Genomic DNA, 15,669 nt, shown 5'->3' with positions numbered 1-15,669 from the left:
TTTCTGAGTTCGAGGCCAGCCTGGTCTACAGAGTGAGTTCCAGGAGCAATGGGCCGTCTAGGTTTCCGTTGTGGGTTGAGCAGAAGCCAGGAACTCTTTTTGGTACCTGTGGCTTGCCAGCTTTTCTTATCCTGAGCCAGGGGGCAGGGTTGGGGAGACCCAGACCCTGCTTTGTACCCTAATAGCATCTAAGTGAGCTCTTCAGAGTCCTCTGTTCAAGTACCCCAAGGCTTCAGCTCCGTTGCCCAGGATCTACCGGGAAGTCTAAGACAGCGGCTGGGATCTCTGACCTCAGGGAGGGGGGGGCAGAAAAATGGGGCTCCAATCTTTTCTCTGCTCACCCCAGGACTGTCTCTCTCTTTCCCGGTCACCACAGAAGGAGCTTGATGAGGACATCCAAGCCATCCACAGCGCAAGACAGGGATCTGGGAGTCCGGCCCACGCAAGGACGGCGGAGTCAGAGGTCCTGAAGACCCAGCTTGAGGAAGAGAGGAAGAGGGTGGCTGAGGTGCAGCGTGAACTGGAGGAGCAGAGGCAACGGCTGCTGCAGCTGAGGACCCAGCAGCCTGTGGCGCGGCTGGAGGAGAAGGAAGTGGTGGAATTCTACCGGGACCCCCAGCTGGAGAGTAACCTGTCTCAGGCAGCATCCCGGGTGGAGGAGGAGGGCAAGAGACGAGCCCGCCTGCAGGCCGAGCTGGAGGTGGTGGCCCAGAAGGTTGTCCACTTGGAGGGCAAGAGGAAGACCATGCAGCCTCACCTGCTGACCAAAGAGGTCACCCAAATCGAGAGGGACCCTGGACTGGACAGCCAAGTTACCCAGCTCCACAGTGAGATGCAACGGCTGCGTGGGGAGAATGCCGTCCTTGCAGCCAGGCTGGAAGAGCTGAAGGATGAGCTGCTAGCCCTGGAGCAAAAGGAGATGAATGTGAAGGAGAAGGTCGTGGTGAAGGAGGTGGTTAAGGTGGAGAAGGATCTGGAAATGGTTAAGGCGGCCCAAACTCTGAGGCTCCAGATCGAGGAAGATGCTGCGCGCAGGAAGGGGGCGGAGGAGGCCGTTGCCAAGATACAGGCTCGCATCAAAGACCTAGAGCAGGCGATCAGCTCAGTGGAGCCCAAGGTCATTGTGAAGGAGGTGAAGAGGGTGGAGCAGGACCCGGGCCTTCTCAAGGAAGCCTCCAGGCTGAGAAGCCTCCTGGCGGAGGAGAAGAAGAACAATGTCGCGCTGGCCAGGGAACTGCAGGGGCTGCAGGAGAAGTACAGAGTGGTGGAAAAGCAGAAACCCAAGGTGCAGCTGCAGGAGCGGGTCAGCGAGATCTTCCACGTGCACCCGGAGACAGAGCAGGAGATCCGGAGGCTCCGGGCCCAGCTGCAGGAGACAGGCAGCAAGAAGAGCAGTGTGGAGCAGGAGGTGGAGAAGCTGCTGCCTGAGCTGGAGGTCCTGCGGGCGCAGAAGCCCGTGGTGGAATATAAGGAGGTGACTCAGGAGGTGGTGAGGCACGAGAAGAACCCAGAGGTGCTGCGGGAGATCGACCGTCTCAAGGCTCAGCTCAACGAACTGGTCAACACCAACGGGCGCTGTCAGGAGCAGCTCATCCGGCTCCAGGGCGAACGTGATGAGTGGAAGCGGGAAAGGTCCAAGGTGGAGACCAAGATGGTGAGCAAAGAAGTCGTGCGGCACGAGAAGGATCCGGTGCTGGAGAAGGAGGCCGAGAGGCTCCGGCAGGAGGTGCGGGAGGCTGTCCAGAGGAGGCGAGCCGCGGAGGATGCTGTGTATGAGCTGCAGAGCAAGTACTTGTTGCTGGAGAGGAGGCGGCCCGAGGAGCAGATTGTAGTGCAGGAAGTGGTGGTCACCCAGAAGGACCCGAAGCTGCGTGAGGAGCACAGCCGGCTGAGCCGCAGCTTGGATGAGGCGGTGGGGCGCCGGCGGCAGCTGGAGCTGGAGGTGCGGCACCTGGGTGCCAGAGTGGAGGAACAGGAGGCCATGCTCAGCTTCGAGGAGGACCGCAGCAAGAAGCTGGCCGCCGAGAGGGAGCTGCGGCAACTGACCCTGAAGATCCAGGAGCTGGAGAAGCGGCCTCCTGCCCTGCAGGAAAAGATCATCATGGAGGAGGTAGTCAAGTTAGAGAAGGACCCCGACTTGGAGAGGTCTACGGAAGCTCTGCGGCGAGAGCTGGATCAGGAGAAGAACCGTGTGACCGAGCTGCACCGGGAGTGCCAGGGCCTGCAGGTTCAGGTCGACCTCCTCCAGAAAACTAAATCACAGGAGAAGACCATATACAAGGAAGTGATCAGGGTCGAGAAGGACCCGGTGCTGGAGGGCGAGAGGGCCCGAGTGTGGGAGACCCTTAACCGGGAGCGCGCAGCCCGCAAGGGTCGGGAGGAGGATGTCCGGAGCTTGCAGGAGCGGATCGACCGAGCCGAGGCTCTGAGGAGGTCCTGGTCCCGCGAGGAAACTGAGCTCCAGAGGGCCCGGGACCAGGCAAGTCAGGACTGCGGGCGGCTGCAGAGACAGCTGCGGGAGCTGGAACAGCAGAAGCAGCAGAAAGCCCGGCAGTTACAGGAGGAGGGGAGGCTGCTTAGCCAGAAGACGGAGAGCGAGCGCCAGAAGGCCGCCCAGCGGAGCCAGGCCGTCACACAGCTCGAGGCTGCCATTCTCCAGGAAAAGGACAAGATCTACGAGAAGGAGAGGACCCTCAGGGACCTGCACACCAAGGTGAGCCGGGAAGAGCTCAACCAGGAGACCCAGACACGTGAGACCAACCTCTCCACCAAGATCTGCATCTTGGAACCGGAGACTGGCAATGACATGTCTCCTTACGAGGCCTACAAGAGGGGTGTCATCGACAGAGGCCAGTACCTCCAGCTGCAGGAGCTGGAGTGCGACTGGGAAGAAGTCACCACCTCCAGCCCCTGCGGGGAGGAGTCTGTGCTGTTGGACCGCAAGAGCGGGAAGCAATACTCCATCGAGGCCGCCCTCCGCTGCCGCCGCATCTCCAAAGAAGAGTACCACAGGTACAAAGATGGCCGCCTCCCCATCTCTGAGTTTGCCCTGCTCGTGGCGGGGGAGACCAAGCCGAGTTCTTCCCTCTCTATTGGGTCCATCATCTCCAAGTCTCCAGTCTGCTCCCCAGGCCCCCAGAGTACCGGCTTCTTCTCCCCAGCCTTCTCTTTTGGGCTCACTGAGGATAGCTTCCCCATCGCTGGGATCTACGATACAACCACAGACAACAAGTGTAGCATCAAGGCAGCTGTGGCCAAGAACATGCTGGATCCCATCACTGGGCAGAAGCTATTGGAGGCCCAGGCAGCCACGGGTGGCATTGTCGACCTTCTTAGCCGAGAACGGTACTCCGTACACAAGGCGGTGGAGCGGGGACTCATTGAGAACACTTCCACTCAACGGCTGCTCAACGCTCAGAAGGCCTTCACCGGCATCGAGGATCCCGTCACCAGGAAGAGGCTGTCGGTGGGTGAGGCCATCCAGAAGGGCTGGATGCCCCAGGAAAGCGTGCTTCCCCACCTGCTGGTGCAGCACCTGACTGGGGGCCTCATCGACCCCAAGAGGACGGGACGCATCCCTGTCCCTCAGGCTGTGCTCAGCGGGATGATCAGCGAAGACCTGGGCCAGCTCCTGCAAGATGAATCCGGCTACGAGAAGGATCTGACAGACCCCATCACCAAGGAGAGGCTGAGCTACAAGGAGGCCATGGGGCGCTGCCGCAAGGATCCTCTAAGTGGCCTGCTACTGCTCCCTGCCATGCTAGAAGGCTATCGCTGCTACCGCATGGCCTCCCCCACCCTGCCGCGCTCCTGTGTGCGTTGATGAGGGCTCTGCAAAGGGGGAGAGAGAATTCCTGCATCGCCTTGCCCTGGAGCAGTGTAATCCGAGGCAGCGGGTCCTCCTCCTGAGCGTCCACCTCACTAAGCAAACGCAATCGTTTGTGGTGTCGGGCTCTGTCCCCAAACATGGGAAGCTCCGTTGTTCCTCCCCACCCAGTGCTTCTAATAAATGAATTATCTCAGTGCCAAGTCTCCTCATTCGGGGTTGTACGGTCAGTGTGTCTGGAGTGTGAGCCCAGAAGCAGTACTGCTTGGGGATTTTTTTTTTTTCCCCAAAAGTATGTGTTGTGTGGGGTGGATGTGCCCAGCTCACCTGCCCGAGAAAGAGGAGGTCAGGAAAGGGGGCCCTGGGAGCCCCCTGGCCCCTCAGTTCCTGCCAGAACTGTCTCTAGCCGTCTGTTAAGCTTCCCTTTGTTGTCAAACCATGTCCCCCATACGAAGATTAACACCAAAAACTCAGGAACAAGTTACATTTATTTCCCATGTGTCACAAGGAAAGGACATCAACTGCCTATGACGTGCGACTACTTAGAACGCCCTCAGGTGCTGTAACCACTCCTAGAATCTGAGAACTGCCCTGCCCCTCATGTTTAACTAGGTCTTCTGGACTGGAATTCAATTCTCCCAACAGCCTAAAACAAAATCAAGTCCAGCAGAGGGCACCCTCTCTCAGGGGCCATGCTCTGCAGCTGCACAGTGAAGGCGATGGGCTGGGGTCTCAGAGTTCTGCACCCCGTGCCTTAGCAGGGAGCACCTGCATGCCTTTTTAAAGGGCTCCATTAAACCCGACAAACAATACAGGAACTTGCCAACCTGTAGGTGACACGAACCAAAGCCCCTCAGGGTCTGTTCTCCCCAGAAAGGCAGGGTGGGAGGCAGCTGGTGAGGGTGTGAGGTGGTGGGCCCCACATACGTGTTCTCAGTGGGAGAAACGCTCAGCTGTACATTGTTGGGGTGCTAGGGAGTGCCCAGTAGAGAAGTAGGGATGGGCCAGGGCAGTCTTGGCCGAGATCCGCTGGCTGGGGTCATACTGCAGGAGTTGCTGGGGGAGGAAGGACAAGAGATTGTTGGGCGAAATCATGGTAGAGAGGAAGTCCCCTCAACAGGTCCAGGGGGAGGGAGAGCCATGCCCCTGAAAGGCTGCTTAACCCCAGAACTTAGTGAAGCTGCTGCCTGCCTCTTAGCTGTGTGTGTGTGTGTGTGTGTGTCCAGCCCCCAAACAGGGCCTCTTTGTTTGCCAGCACTGCATAGGCCAGGCTAGCTGGCCTGTGAGCTCCCGGGATTCCCCCTGTCTCAGACCCCCATCCTGCCCTCGGAGCAGTGGAGTTACAGACTCCCACTTCTGTGTTACCATGACTGGGCCTCAAGAGCTTTACCCACTGAGCCACCCCCCTCAACCCCCCCCCAACCCCAACCCCACTCCACCAGCTTCCTGTGGTTCTGGAGAGCTCATGTTTATATGGCAAGCACTTTGCCAACGGAATCATCTTAGCCTGCGTATCCCAGCTTTTAAGTCAGGTCTGGACGCTCTCAGAACTGAGGTTAAACAGTTAGTTTTGACTCCAGGCCTACGATTCGAGGTCCCGCCTGCTCCTGCTTGAGGACAGATGTTTCATGGTAAGCAGCAGTCCCCTAACCCTGTCCAAAGAGTGAGCACTTGTGGTGGGACGGGACAGACAGAGCAAGTGAAGGAGGAGCCAACAGCCTAAGGCCAGGCCTGTGCAGCTCACTCTCTGCAGTCACCCACATAACCCAGGCAGGGTGCCAGGAAACAGCATTTGAAGGAAAAGTGACCTTAGCAGGAAGTGCATGCCATCCTGCTGATGCCAGGTTGCTAGGCAGCACACACAGCCTTCTGGTGAGCTCACTATGGCCTCAGTGGAGGCCCTGCCCTTTCTTCCCTGGCACAGCATGGGTAAACACAGAAATGGGGACATCAGGCTTGTGAGCAAACAGGGCTGGCTCTGAGGGTAGGCAGCAGTAGGGGGCCAGGGGTCCACGAGGTGGGGAAGAGCTGCTCTGCACAGCCAATCCTATGTGAAGATTGACCTGTGAGAGAGGTACTACGGGGGGGGGGGGGGACACTAAGGCAGGAGGAGGTGTGGCCTCTGCTCAGAGAACTGCTGTGCCCAGATGGGGTAGGAAACCCACAGGAGAGTCAGACATGGAACAACAGCCTGGGCACAAAGCCAAAGCCAACTAACTACCTTTGAGGAGTTTCAAAAGGGAAGGCGGACATTGGACTTATCAGGAGAGCAGCAGGAGCTGAGCCAAATGTTTACAAAGGTCAGAGGAGTCCAGGTTCACTTGGCTAGGTACATAAGAGGGTGGCTCCAAACGGGGGACCTTCTGGGGCCACTGCTGCCGCTGCAAGGATGCTGTCCCTGCTTATTTGTACCTACCAGGAGCAGGTCTTTGCCTTCTGGTCCCAGACTAGGCACGATTTCCTCCAGCTCCTTCCTGTTCCATTTGGGGAAGCTACTCTGATAGTCGGGCATCTGGGAGACTCCTGGCCATGTGGCTTCACTGGGGGTCCCCAGGGTTCGAAAGATCCGAAAGAGCTGGTCGATCTCTGAATCGCCAGGAAACAGAGCTTTGCCAGTGACCTGGAGCAGGAGAGAAGTGTGCGCTCTGTATGACACTAGTGATGGACGGTACAGACACAGGAAGGGGCGTGTTGGTGCACACCTTTAATCCCAGTACTTGAGAGACAGGAAGGTGGATCTCTATGAGTTCAAAGCCAGTCTGGTCTACACAGTGAATTCTAGGCCAGCCAAAGTTCCACAGTGAGGCCTTGTCTCACAATAAAGAATAAAGATGTCTTTTCCAGGGCTATGTTAAAAATCCTCATCTTTTCTAGAAACAAGGCTTGCCTCCCCAGCCAGCCCCGTACACTCCTCAACCCACCTCTAATAGAAGTATTTGCCACAGTAGGTTCCTGGTGGGCTGCCTAGTTCTGTGTAACCCTCCTGGCCTTGACCTATAGGAGATCCTCCTGCCTCAGCGCACCCGCTCCCCCCCATAACTCCCATCTCTGTTGTTGTTTATGCGAGGCACGCGCTCTAGCCTTGAGCTGCATTCTTAGTCCTTGTTTTTGAGGCTGGCCTTGAACTCGATATTGTCCTGTCTTTCCAAGTGCTAGGATGACAGGCGTGTGCTACCGTGCCCAGCTCAAGTTTGTTGGTTGGTGTGTGTGTGTGTGTGTGTGTGTGTGTGTGTGTCACTGTGCATGTGTGGCAGCAGTCAGGTGAGAACTTTGTTTCTCTTCTCCCACCACGACAGTTCTAGGGATCAAACTCAGGTTGTTAGGCTGGGTAGCAAGTCCTTTTACCCACTAAGCCATCTCCCTGGTCACCAGCTCAAAGTCTGTTTTTATTTTTTTTGTTGCAGTCTTGGGCATTGAAGCCATGGTCGTCATCAGCTTAGGCAACCACTCTGCCACTGAGAGACACCCCCAGCCCAGCTTGTCCCCTCTACCATCTCTGCAAAGATGCAACCAATGCTCCAGATGTCCACAGCTGTTGAATAAAACTTGCTGCCCAAGAGGATCTCGGGGGCACGGTACCACAGGGTCACCACCTGTGGGGACGAGAACCAGCATCCTTCATGGTGGCTGAGTTCGCCAGTGATGTCATTTGGCTGTCCCTCTCATCCCCTGCCTTCCACTACCTCGTGGGTATAGGTGCGCAGGGGAACCCCGAAAGCCCGAGCCAGTCCAAAGTCGGCCAGTTTGATGGCCCCGAACTCATCGAGGAGCAGGTTCTGCGGCTTCAGGTCTCGGTGAATGACCCGGTGGGCGTGGCAGAAACTCACCCCGTGCAGCAACTGGGAGAGGTAGCTCTGTGGAAATGACCAAGAAAAGCCATTGAGCAGGAGGTGGCTGGCAGGAGTCTGGGTGTGGCTTTACCCCGTCACTTCCCCCTGGGCACCTTGACAACAGGCAGAGGGAGCTCTGAGGTGGGGGAGGAGTCCATGTGCTTCTTCAGGTCCTGAGTGAGGAACTCAAATACCATGTACAGCTTCTTCTCTCTGTGGACCACATCCAGCAGTCTGCCGGGGAGGGCTCAGTCTCAGGATGTGACATTTGGGGTCCCACCCCCCCACACTTCCTTTCCCAGCTCACTTGATAATATTGGGGTGCTTCAATTCTTTCAGCAGGGAGATCTCCCTGACGGCAGTGCTGGGAACCCCCTCAGTCTCCCTGTAGGAAGGGATGAAGTACCAATGGGCACAGGAAGTCACTTCTCGTCGGGGTACGTGCGTGTGCGCCTTACTGCTGTGTTTCGTTTCTGTACAGAGGGCCTGTCCAAGAGCGGGACCTGTGCTCCGCCACACACATTACACCCACCAAGTCTCTCAGAGGCTAGTCAGAGGGCAGGGAGGTAGGGCTGCCCCTTCATGGCTACCCTAGGAGTTGGGTACAAGCCTCAGAGAGAAGAACAGGTTTAGGCATTCCCTTGGGAGACAGGGTGTTGGGGAGAGTCCCAACACTCACGGATCCAGCCTGATCTTCTTGAGGGCCACAAGCTGCCCAGTCACTTTGTTCCTGGCCTTGTAGACCACCCCGTAGGTACCCTCTCCGATCTTCTCTACCTTCTGGAACACATCCATGTCTGTAGAGCTGCCCGGGGAAACAGACCACATCTGGACATTTAAACTTCACAGCAAGAATCAATCTGGTCCCCCAGACTCCAGTTTCCACATAACCCCCAGCCCAGGCCTGGCTCTCCCCATGCACTGCCTGCCACCCATCTTGCTTGGGAAGATGGCTCAAGGCTGAGGACTGCTTCTTGCCCAGTCCGCCTGACCTAGCTCCAGGCGGCTTCTCTGGCGCCTGGCTACGGAATGCAGGAGAGTCCAAACTTCTACCTTAGCCCATGCCTGGGTCCAGGCAAAGCCACGCTCTGGGGGCCACAGGAATAGACCCATAAAAGCTGTACAGGGGAGCTGACAGCATGAGGCAGAGGTTAGAAGTAGGCCAAGGCTTCTAAGACCACAATCCCACCCTGGGTCACACATCAGGACCCTGGACCTCAGCCTTACCCGTCTGGCGATTCTTAGCCTCCACTGAGGTCAGAACCCCAGTAATAGAGAGCCCTTTGAGTCCTGGGTCCCCCAAGTCTGCCCCTGGGCCCCTAGCCGGCTCCCTTCGGCCTCCTAGCCCAGAATTCACCAGAAGCCCTCAGCAGGCTGCAGCTTCTGTCAGGCAAGCTGTAGCTTCTGTCAGGCAAGCTGTCTGCTTGTGGCTCCCCCTGCTGGCCCCTTCTGGCTGCAGCCGGCTCCGCATCAGCACACACACTATCCGCTCATACTCTTTATTCAGGAGGCATTCAGGCCTTCACATCCCTCACGAGTCACAGCGCCAGGGCCCTGGGGTGGGGGAATCATATTCATTTTTGTTTTTCTTTTTTGAGAGGGGGGTATGTGTCATGTAACTCAGACTGGCTTTAAACTCCGCCTCCTCCTGCCTCTCCCTGCCCGCACTGGGATTGCAGCATGGGCCACTAGGGCCAGCCTGGGTGGGCTTTCTGGTCAGTCCAGAGCTTGGGGAAGTGACACCTGCTGCCCCCTGCTCTCTGGTTCCAGACTAAGGCTGTCACTGGGAAGCTGTTGAGGAGCAGGTGGAGGGGCTTGCAAGGTGCTGGCGTCTCCTATTGGCTGCTGCCTCTTCTGCAGGTGACGCCTCTGCTCCAAGATGGCTTTCTCTAACAGGGACAGGTCCATCCCTTCCACACAGGTGAGCAGTCGGGCCCTCACCACAAAAGCTCCACCTGAAAGACAGATGCCGAGGTGTTAGCAGGGACTTCCTGGAGGGTCTGTGACCTTCCCTGACGACTCTGGGTGTTCTCAGACTAGTTCAACCTGAGGCACTAAGAAAGCTAATCTTTAATGCCAGCAAGCGGGAGGCAGAGGCAGGCGGATTTCTGAGTTCAAGGCCAGCCTGGTCTACAGAGTGAGTTCCAGGACAGACAGGGCTACACAGAGAAACCCTGCCTCAAAAAAACAAAAACAAACAAACAAACAAAAAACAAAAGGAAGCTAATAGTCTGTCTCCAGGAGATTCAGAGTCTGCGCCTGCCATGTACTGCAGAAGGCAGGAAGTTGGACCTCCACACATTACACACATACACACACACACACACACATACACACCCCTATTATTCCCTTACCTTCCAAAAGCCCAGGGCTGAGGAAATACTCTGTCTGCCCTAGGGGAAAGGCCTCTTTGGCGCTCTGGGACCAGGTCATGGAAAATTGAGGTGAAGAGAAACCATGTTTGATAAATCCAAGGGACCGAGCTCCAGCAAGTTTGGCCTCAGATGAGGTGAGTCACTCGCACATGGCTCTTCGCTGACATGCATGCAGCTGCAGCGTGTGCATGCAGTTCCCTGACAGGGCAAGGGGGCACTGGATTCCCTGAAAGTGGAGTTTCAGGTGGTTGTGATCCCTTGTGTGGGTGCTGGGAATCAAACCCACATCTTCTTCAAGAGCAGCAAGTGCTCCTAACCACCGAGCCGTCTCTCCGGTCCCAATACATACTTATTCATGTTCAGATTTATTTTATGTGTATGGACACTTTTGCCTGCATGGAGGCGTGTGTACCCGGTGTGTGTGCCCGGTATCCCCAGATGACAAAAGAGGGGGTAATATCCTCTAGAACTGGATTTATGGATGGTCCCAAGCCACTGTATGAATGTTGGGAATGGAGCCAAAGTTTTCTGCAGAGGCAATGAGTGCTCTTAACCGCTGAGCCATCTCTAGCCCCCCCCTAGTTAGGTTAGAAGGGTTTATAGAGTTCAGGCTGTCCTGAAATTTCCTATGTCTCCTAGAATGGTCCAGAACACTTGATCCCTCTGCCTTCACCTCCCAAGTACTATGATTACAGGTGCATGTCACATCCCTGGCTTCCTGTGATTATTAGAAAAACTTTCTCCTTGAGTTTTCCTTGCTTCTCAGGAACTTCCATGAACAAGTCCGTGTTCCAGGACATTACCACATCTGTCTTGGATGCACTGGAGACATCAGGCTAAGGTCCAGCCTGGCCTTTCAGGTCTAGGCCATTCACTCACTGCAGCCAGTCTGGGGTAGAACTTACCCTCAAGCTGTCTAGGTTTCAACCACCTACACAGATCACCCATGGAAAAAAAAAGGACTGATTTGAGTCTCAGTTCCTTGGTGCCAAGTCGCAGAGATGCTGTGCTTGCAGAGGTCTCAGAGTGTGGTCCTGTCTGCGTCTACTGATGGGTGTTGGTTGCCCATCACCACCTCTCAGACCTCTGGACAGGGGATGTCTATACACGTTAATCAAATGTTCATACTGCCCTGAGAAGCCTGGGGGCACACTTAGCTCTAAAGGTTTTTTTGTTTTTTAAAATGTATGTGAGTACACTGTCTGCAGACACTCTGGAAGAGGTTATTGGATCCCATTGCCAATGGTTGTGAGTCACCATGTGGTTGCTGGGAATTGAACTGGGGCCCTCTGGAAGAGCAGTCAGTGCTCTTAACCGCTGAGCCATCTCTCCAGCCCCTCTAAAGGGTTTATAAGAGCTCCAAGAACAAGAACAGAATGAGATGTTCACAGCATCACAACAGCTGGTTGGGGGATGGAGAGAGAGATGGCTCAGTCAGGAGCACTTGCTCTTCTTCTGGAGCCTAACTCCTAGCCCCTAGTCAGGTGACTCATACACATCAGGTCTAGCCTCTGTGGAAACCTGTACATAAGCATGCGAATTCAAGGCCAGCCTGGTCTACAGAGTGAGTCTAGGACAGCCAGGGCTACACAGAGAAGAGGAAAAAAAAAAAAGGAAAGAAAAAATTAAAAAAAAGAAATCTGCTTAAATTTCCCAGACTCTTAAAAGGTGTTTGCTTCTACTTTAGAAGATTTAAGTTTGTAAAGTAGATATATATGTGTGTATCTTTGAATGTGTGTAAATGAGTGCAGATGCCTACGAAGGCCCGAAGAGAATACTGGCTCCCCTGGCTCTGTAGTTACAGGTGGCTGTGAGCTGTCTTCCTGAGAGTTGGGAAGCAGGCGTGGATCCTGTGGAAGAGCAGCTGTGATCGCAGCTGTTGAGCTTCGCTCCTGCTCATCACGTTCATCAGTCTCAGTTGGCTTTATCGTTGTTTATTATCTACAGAGTAAGTGGTCCCCAGAATAGATGGCTTCTCAGTGGCTCAGTCAGGCCATGGCTGCAGTCCAGGTGCTTCAGCCCATTCTGGATGAAAGGAGGAGAGATGGGAGTGCATGTGTGGCATTTGAGGACGGCAGCCTGTGGGTAGAAGGTGTGAGGTAAAGTGGGCATGAAGGGGCTTGCCTAGAATCCTAGCCCTTGGCAGGGTGTGGCTGAACGAAAATCCCATTTCACAAAATAAGTAGAGCACTGTTAGCATGTGCAAGGACCTGGGTTTAGCCTTCAGCACTGCCAAAAACATACACGCGCGCGCGCGCGCGCACACACACACACACACACACACACACACACACACACACGGTCTGGGAGATGGGTTAGTGGTTAAGAGCATGCAGAGGACCTGAGTTCCGTTCCCAACCTAAGTCCAATTGCTCACAACTCTTTGACCCAGCTCCGGGGGATCCAAAGCCTCAGGCTTCTATGGGTACCTGCATATATGTATATATACATACACACAGATAGACAGGAACACACACATACACACACATTTAAAAGTAAAAGAACTCTTCAAGAGAAGGGAAAAGGTCGGTATGCAGCTCAGCTGGCAGAGCACTTGGCTAGCACCCCCTCAGCCTAGCGTCTGAGCTCCCTCAAGCACCACATGAGATGGACATGAGAGCACTTCCTGTAATCCCAGCACTCAGATCAGGGTCAGTGCATAGCCGGTTTTCGGGGAGTCTGCTGTTCACGAGAGACCATCTAAGAACAGTCGCACACAACCACGTGCCTAGCAGGCAGGAGGCCTGGGTTCAAGCCTAAGCACACATGCAATTGTCAGGCACCACCGCTGCTCTGTGGTGTGGAGACCACCAGTGCTGGCCTGTGCTCCTTATGGCAGTCACTCGACGACATCAGAGGCAGTCCTGTACTGTCACCCCAAACCCCACCAAGCCCTCATCCCTGCCCACACTCCTGTGTCCTGTGTCCTTCCTCTGTTGTACTATATCTCCCTCTTCCAGTGTCTTTATAAGATTCTCACCTTTTCTCTAGGACTACTTGGCTGAAACCTGGCTTTATCCATACCAACAGGCCCTCGCACCACACACAGTCCCACTGCGCAGGAGGTGAGTCCAGAGTTCACCTGCTGCTCAGGTTTCATGTTACACGCCCGTCTCCTTCCCACTGAAAACTGTTTACAGCACAGTTCACCTCTGCTCCAGTTCTCCCTTCCACACCTACCTTGCACCTTGGACTGGTTTGTTCTAGAATCTTCCACCCCTGCTGTAGAAACTTTGTTCTCAGTATCTTCCTGACCTTTCACTCCTACTGCAGCCTTCTTCAGCCCTTGGGTCTCCTGAACTCTCTCACCTTCTCTGTCTCTTTAGCTGTCCCTAAGTACTTCCTCGCCATTTTCCTGGAATCAGCCTTTGCCTTCCAACCTGCCTGCCCGATGCATCCCCAGCCTCCGCCCTCCCCGGTCACATCACTGATGACTACAGAGAGAGGCCTCAGACCACAAAACAGATTCATCTAACACAGGGGCTTCAGAGTCTCCTCTCACTGAACAGCTTTCCTTCTGTCTTAGTAACTCTTCTGTGTCCTGGCTAGCCTGGCCTCACGCTCTGTGACAGTTATGCAGGCATTACCAAACATGTAACTCTCCTGCCTCACAACCTGTCTCTCCTAGAAAAATTCCTTTACCTTTGTGTTGCTACCACTGAGCTGGGCCTCCTTCCCCAGCTCCCTTCTTCTTTTTGCTTCCTAACTATCTGAGGTATGGCCTTGCCAAGACACCCAGGCTGCCCTTGAACTCACTCTGTATCCCTGGTAGGCCTTGAACTTCCTGGGCAGCTAAGATTACAGTCACTGTGTAACACCAGGCCTACTTGTTGCCAACTACTTGAATTATTTCAAAACAGCTAGCAGAGAGGATATTTTGAGTATTCTGAGCACACACACACACACATGCAGAAGATAAATATCTACAGAGATTGACATACCAATTGTTCTGATGTAATCATTCATTACCTACCATGGACATGTACTGAAATGTCACCTTGTGCCCATAGTTATAATAGTTTTTAAAAGGTGAGAAAAGAAGTTTGTGAGGTGGCAGTTGTTGCAGCCAGTATGCTTATACAAGGTGTGATTATTATCAATTACACACTGGGGAAGATGTTTAGAAGCACCTCAGACAGGGACCCATGGGGCCTTGGACAGTACCAAGCAGTGTCAGATCCCAGGAGTCGATCACATAGCTGGTGCTGTTCCACACTAGTCTCCTGGCTGGTTCTAGATGCAAAACATGGGAGAAAGTTCCTCTGCCCGACCTCTTCTTTGTCCTCAGAACTTTCAGCCTGGACACAGGGCACGGCACATGTCTGACGGACCTTTGTATCTGCCAGAACTTAAAGCCAGGCCCAGGAAGGATGAAATCTGTGTACCTCCTGCCCAGGGGAGAGGCCAGGCCAGGCCGCACTCAGCCAGCTCCAGGGGAGAGGTCAGGCCAGGCCGCACTCAGCCAGCTCCAGGCTCCTTACTCCACATCACAGTGGCACATGAAAATCCTCAGACAATGCACACAAACGCTCTGAGAAAGGAGGCCAACCAGAAGCTGGAGCACAGCCTTAGCGCCCGGCCAGCACACAGTGCTCAACAAGGCAGACCTGAGGGCGCGTGCGCACACGATGAATCAGGGTTTTTTTTTTTTTATTTTGTTTTGTTTTTTAAAAAGATTTATTTATTTACTTTATGCAATGAATACACTGTAGCTGTCTTCAGACCCACCAGAAGAGGGCATCCGATCCCATTACAGATGGTTGTGGCCACCATGTGGTTGCTGGGAATTGAACTCAGTACCTCTGGAAGAGCAGTCAGTGCTCTTAACCTCTGAGCCAACTCTCCAGCCTTGGTTTTTTGTTTTTTTGTTTTTGTTTTTTAAAGATAAAAGGCTTTTAGTGTCTCCTCTCATGTCTCTCAAATCAGTTAAGGGGGAAGAAACTTTGACCTTCAAATCTTAAATCTGGTTCAGAGGAACTTTTATTAAATCCATTATAATTAAAATCAGCACTAATTAATTAATTACATTAATTGAAGTCCTGGAATTAAAGGCATGTGCCATCACTGCCTGGCTGCTAAAATCAATTTTAAAAATGCTAAGAGAAGTCTAAAAATTAGATGGCTGTGGTTTCACACATGCAAAATCCTAGTACTTAGGGGTTAGAGGCAGCCAGATCACAAATTCAAGGCCAGCCTAGGCTATAAAGTGAGAGACTCTGTCGCCAAGCAAGGGGAAGGGAGGGAGAGTATCATACCATAGCCAGGCCTGGTGGCACATACACGTGATCCCAGCATGAGGAGGGCGGAGGCAGAGGCAGAGGCCAGGTGATCACAGTTTTAGCTTTTTTTTTAAAAGATGTATTTACCTATGTATTTACCTATGTATATGACTATCTATGTATATGACTATCTGTGTGTATGACTATCTATGTATATGACTATCTGTGTGTATGACTATCTATGTATATGACTATCTATGTATATGACTATCTGTGTGTATGACTATCTATGTATATGACTATCTGTGTGTATGACTATGTATGTATATGACTATCTGTGTGTATGACTATCTATGTATATGACTATCTGTGTATGACTATCTATGTATATGACTATCTGTGTGTATGACTATCTGTGT

The 15,669-nt window shown here is 53.7% G+C and overlaps 3 protein-coding genes across 10 annotated transcripts in view; 1 reads left to right on the top strand and 2 right to left on the bottom strand.

Annotated features, from left to right (window-relative positions):
* The window catches only part of Evpl (envoplakin), a 17,436-nt gene extending 13,468 nt beyond the window's left edge, over window positions 1-3,968 (top strand). The window contains exon 22 of the mRNA XM_021213365.2: window positions 377-3,968. Coding sequence (XP_021069024.1) covers window positions 377-3,823 — 3,447 coding nt within the window. The 3' untranslated portion in view covers window positions 3,824-3,968. The remainder of the gene's footprint in view (window positions 1-376) is intronic.
* Window positions 3,969-4,323: 355 nt separating this feature from the next.
* Cdk3 (cyclin dependent kinase 3) lies at window positions 4,324-9,020 on the bottom strand. 3 transcript variants are annotated; one of them, XM_029545875.1, is made up of 8 exons: window positions 8,884-9,020; window positions 8,336-8,461; window positions 7,964-8,041; window positions 7,770-7,890; window positions 7,510-7,680; window positions 7,318-7,419; window positions 6,243-6,446; window positions 4,324-4,882 (listed from the first exon to the last, which is right to left on the bottom strand). In XM_029545875.1, the coding sequence occupies exons 2-8, from the start codon at window positions 8,449-8,451 to the stop codon at window positions 4,760-4,762; spliced, it is 915 nt and encodes a 304-aa protein (XP_029401735.1). In that variant the 5' UTR covers window positions 8,452-8,461; window positions 8,884-9,020; the 3' UTR covers window positions 4,324-4,759. The 3 variants fall into 3 exon arrangements, with proteins under 3 accessions (XP_029401735.1, XP_029401734.1, XP_021068410.2); XM_029545874.1 differs by lacking the exon at window positions 8,884-9,020 and having other exon boundaries at window positions 7,770-7,869; window positions 8,336-8,664; XM_021212751.2 differs by lacking the exon at window positions 8,884-9,020 and having other exon boundaries at window positions 8,336-8,662.
* Window positions 9,021-9,133: 113 nt separating this feature from the next.
* Ten1 (TEN1 subunit of CST complex) overlaps window positions 9,134-15,669 on the bottom strand; it is an 18,146-nt gene continuing 11,610 nt past the window's right edge. For 5 of the 6 annotated variants that reach the window (XM_029545879.1, XM_029545878.1, XM_029545880.1 and 2 more), the window contains exon 4: window positions 9,134-9,611. In XM_029545879.1, coding sequence (XP_029401739.1) covers window positions 9,373-9,611 — 239 coding nt within the window. In that variant the 3' untranslated portion in view covers window positions 9,134-9,372. The remainder of the gene's footprint in view (window positions 9,612-15,669) is intronic. The other variant, XM_021211745.2, reaches the window with a different exon arrangement.

This window comes from Mus pahari, chromosome 14 (genome assembly GCF_900095145.1).
Source record: "Mus pahari chromosome 14, PAHARI_EIJ_v1.1, whole genome shotgun sequence".
In the NCBI taxonomy this organism is placed as follows: domain Eukaryota; kingdom Metazoa; phylum Chordata; class Mammalia; order Rodentia; family Muridae; genus Mus; species Mus pahari.
Note: the sequence above shows the minus strand (reverse complement) of the source record. Positions and strands in the feature narration are given on the sequence as shown.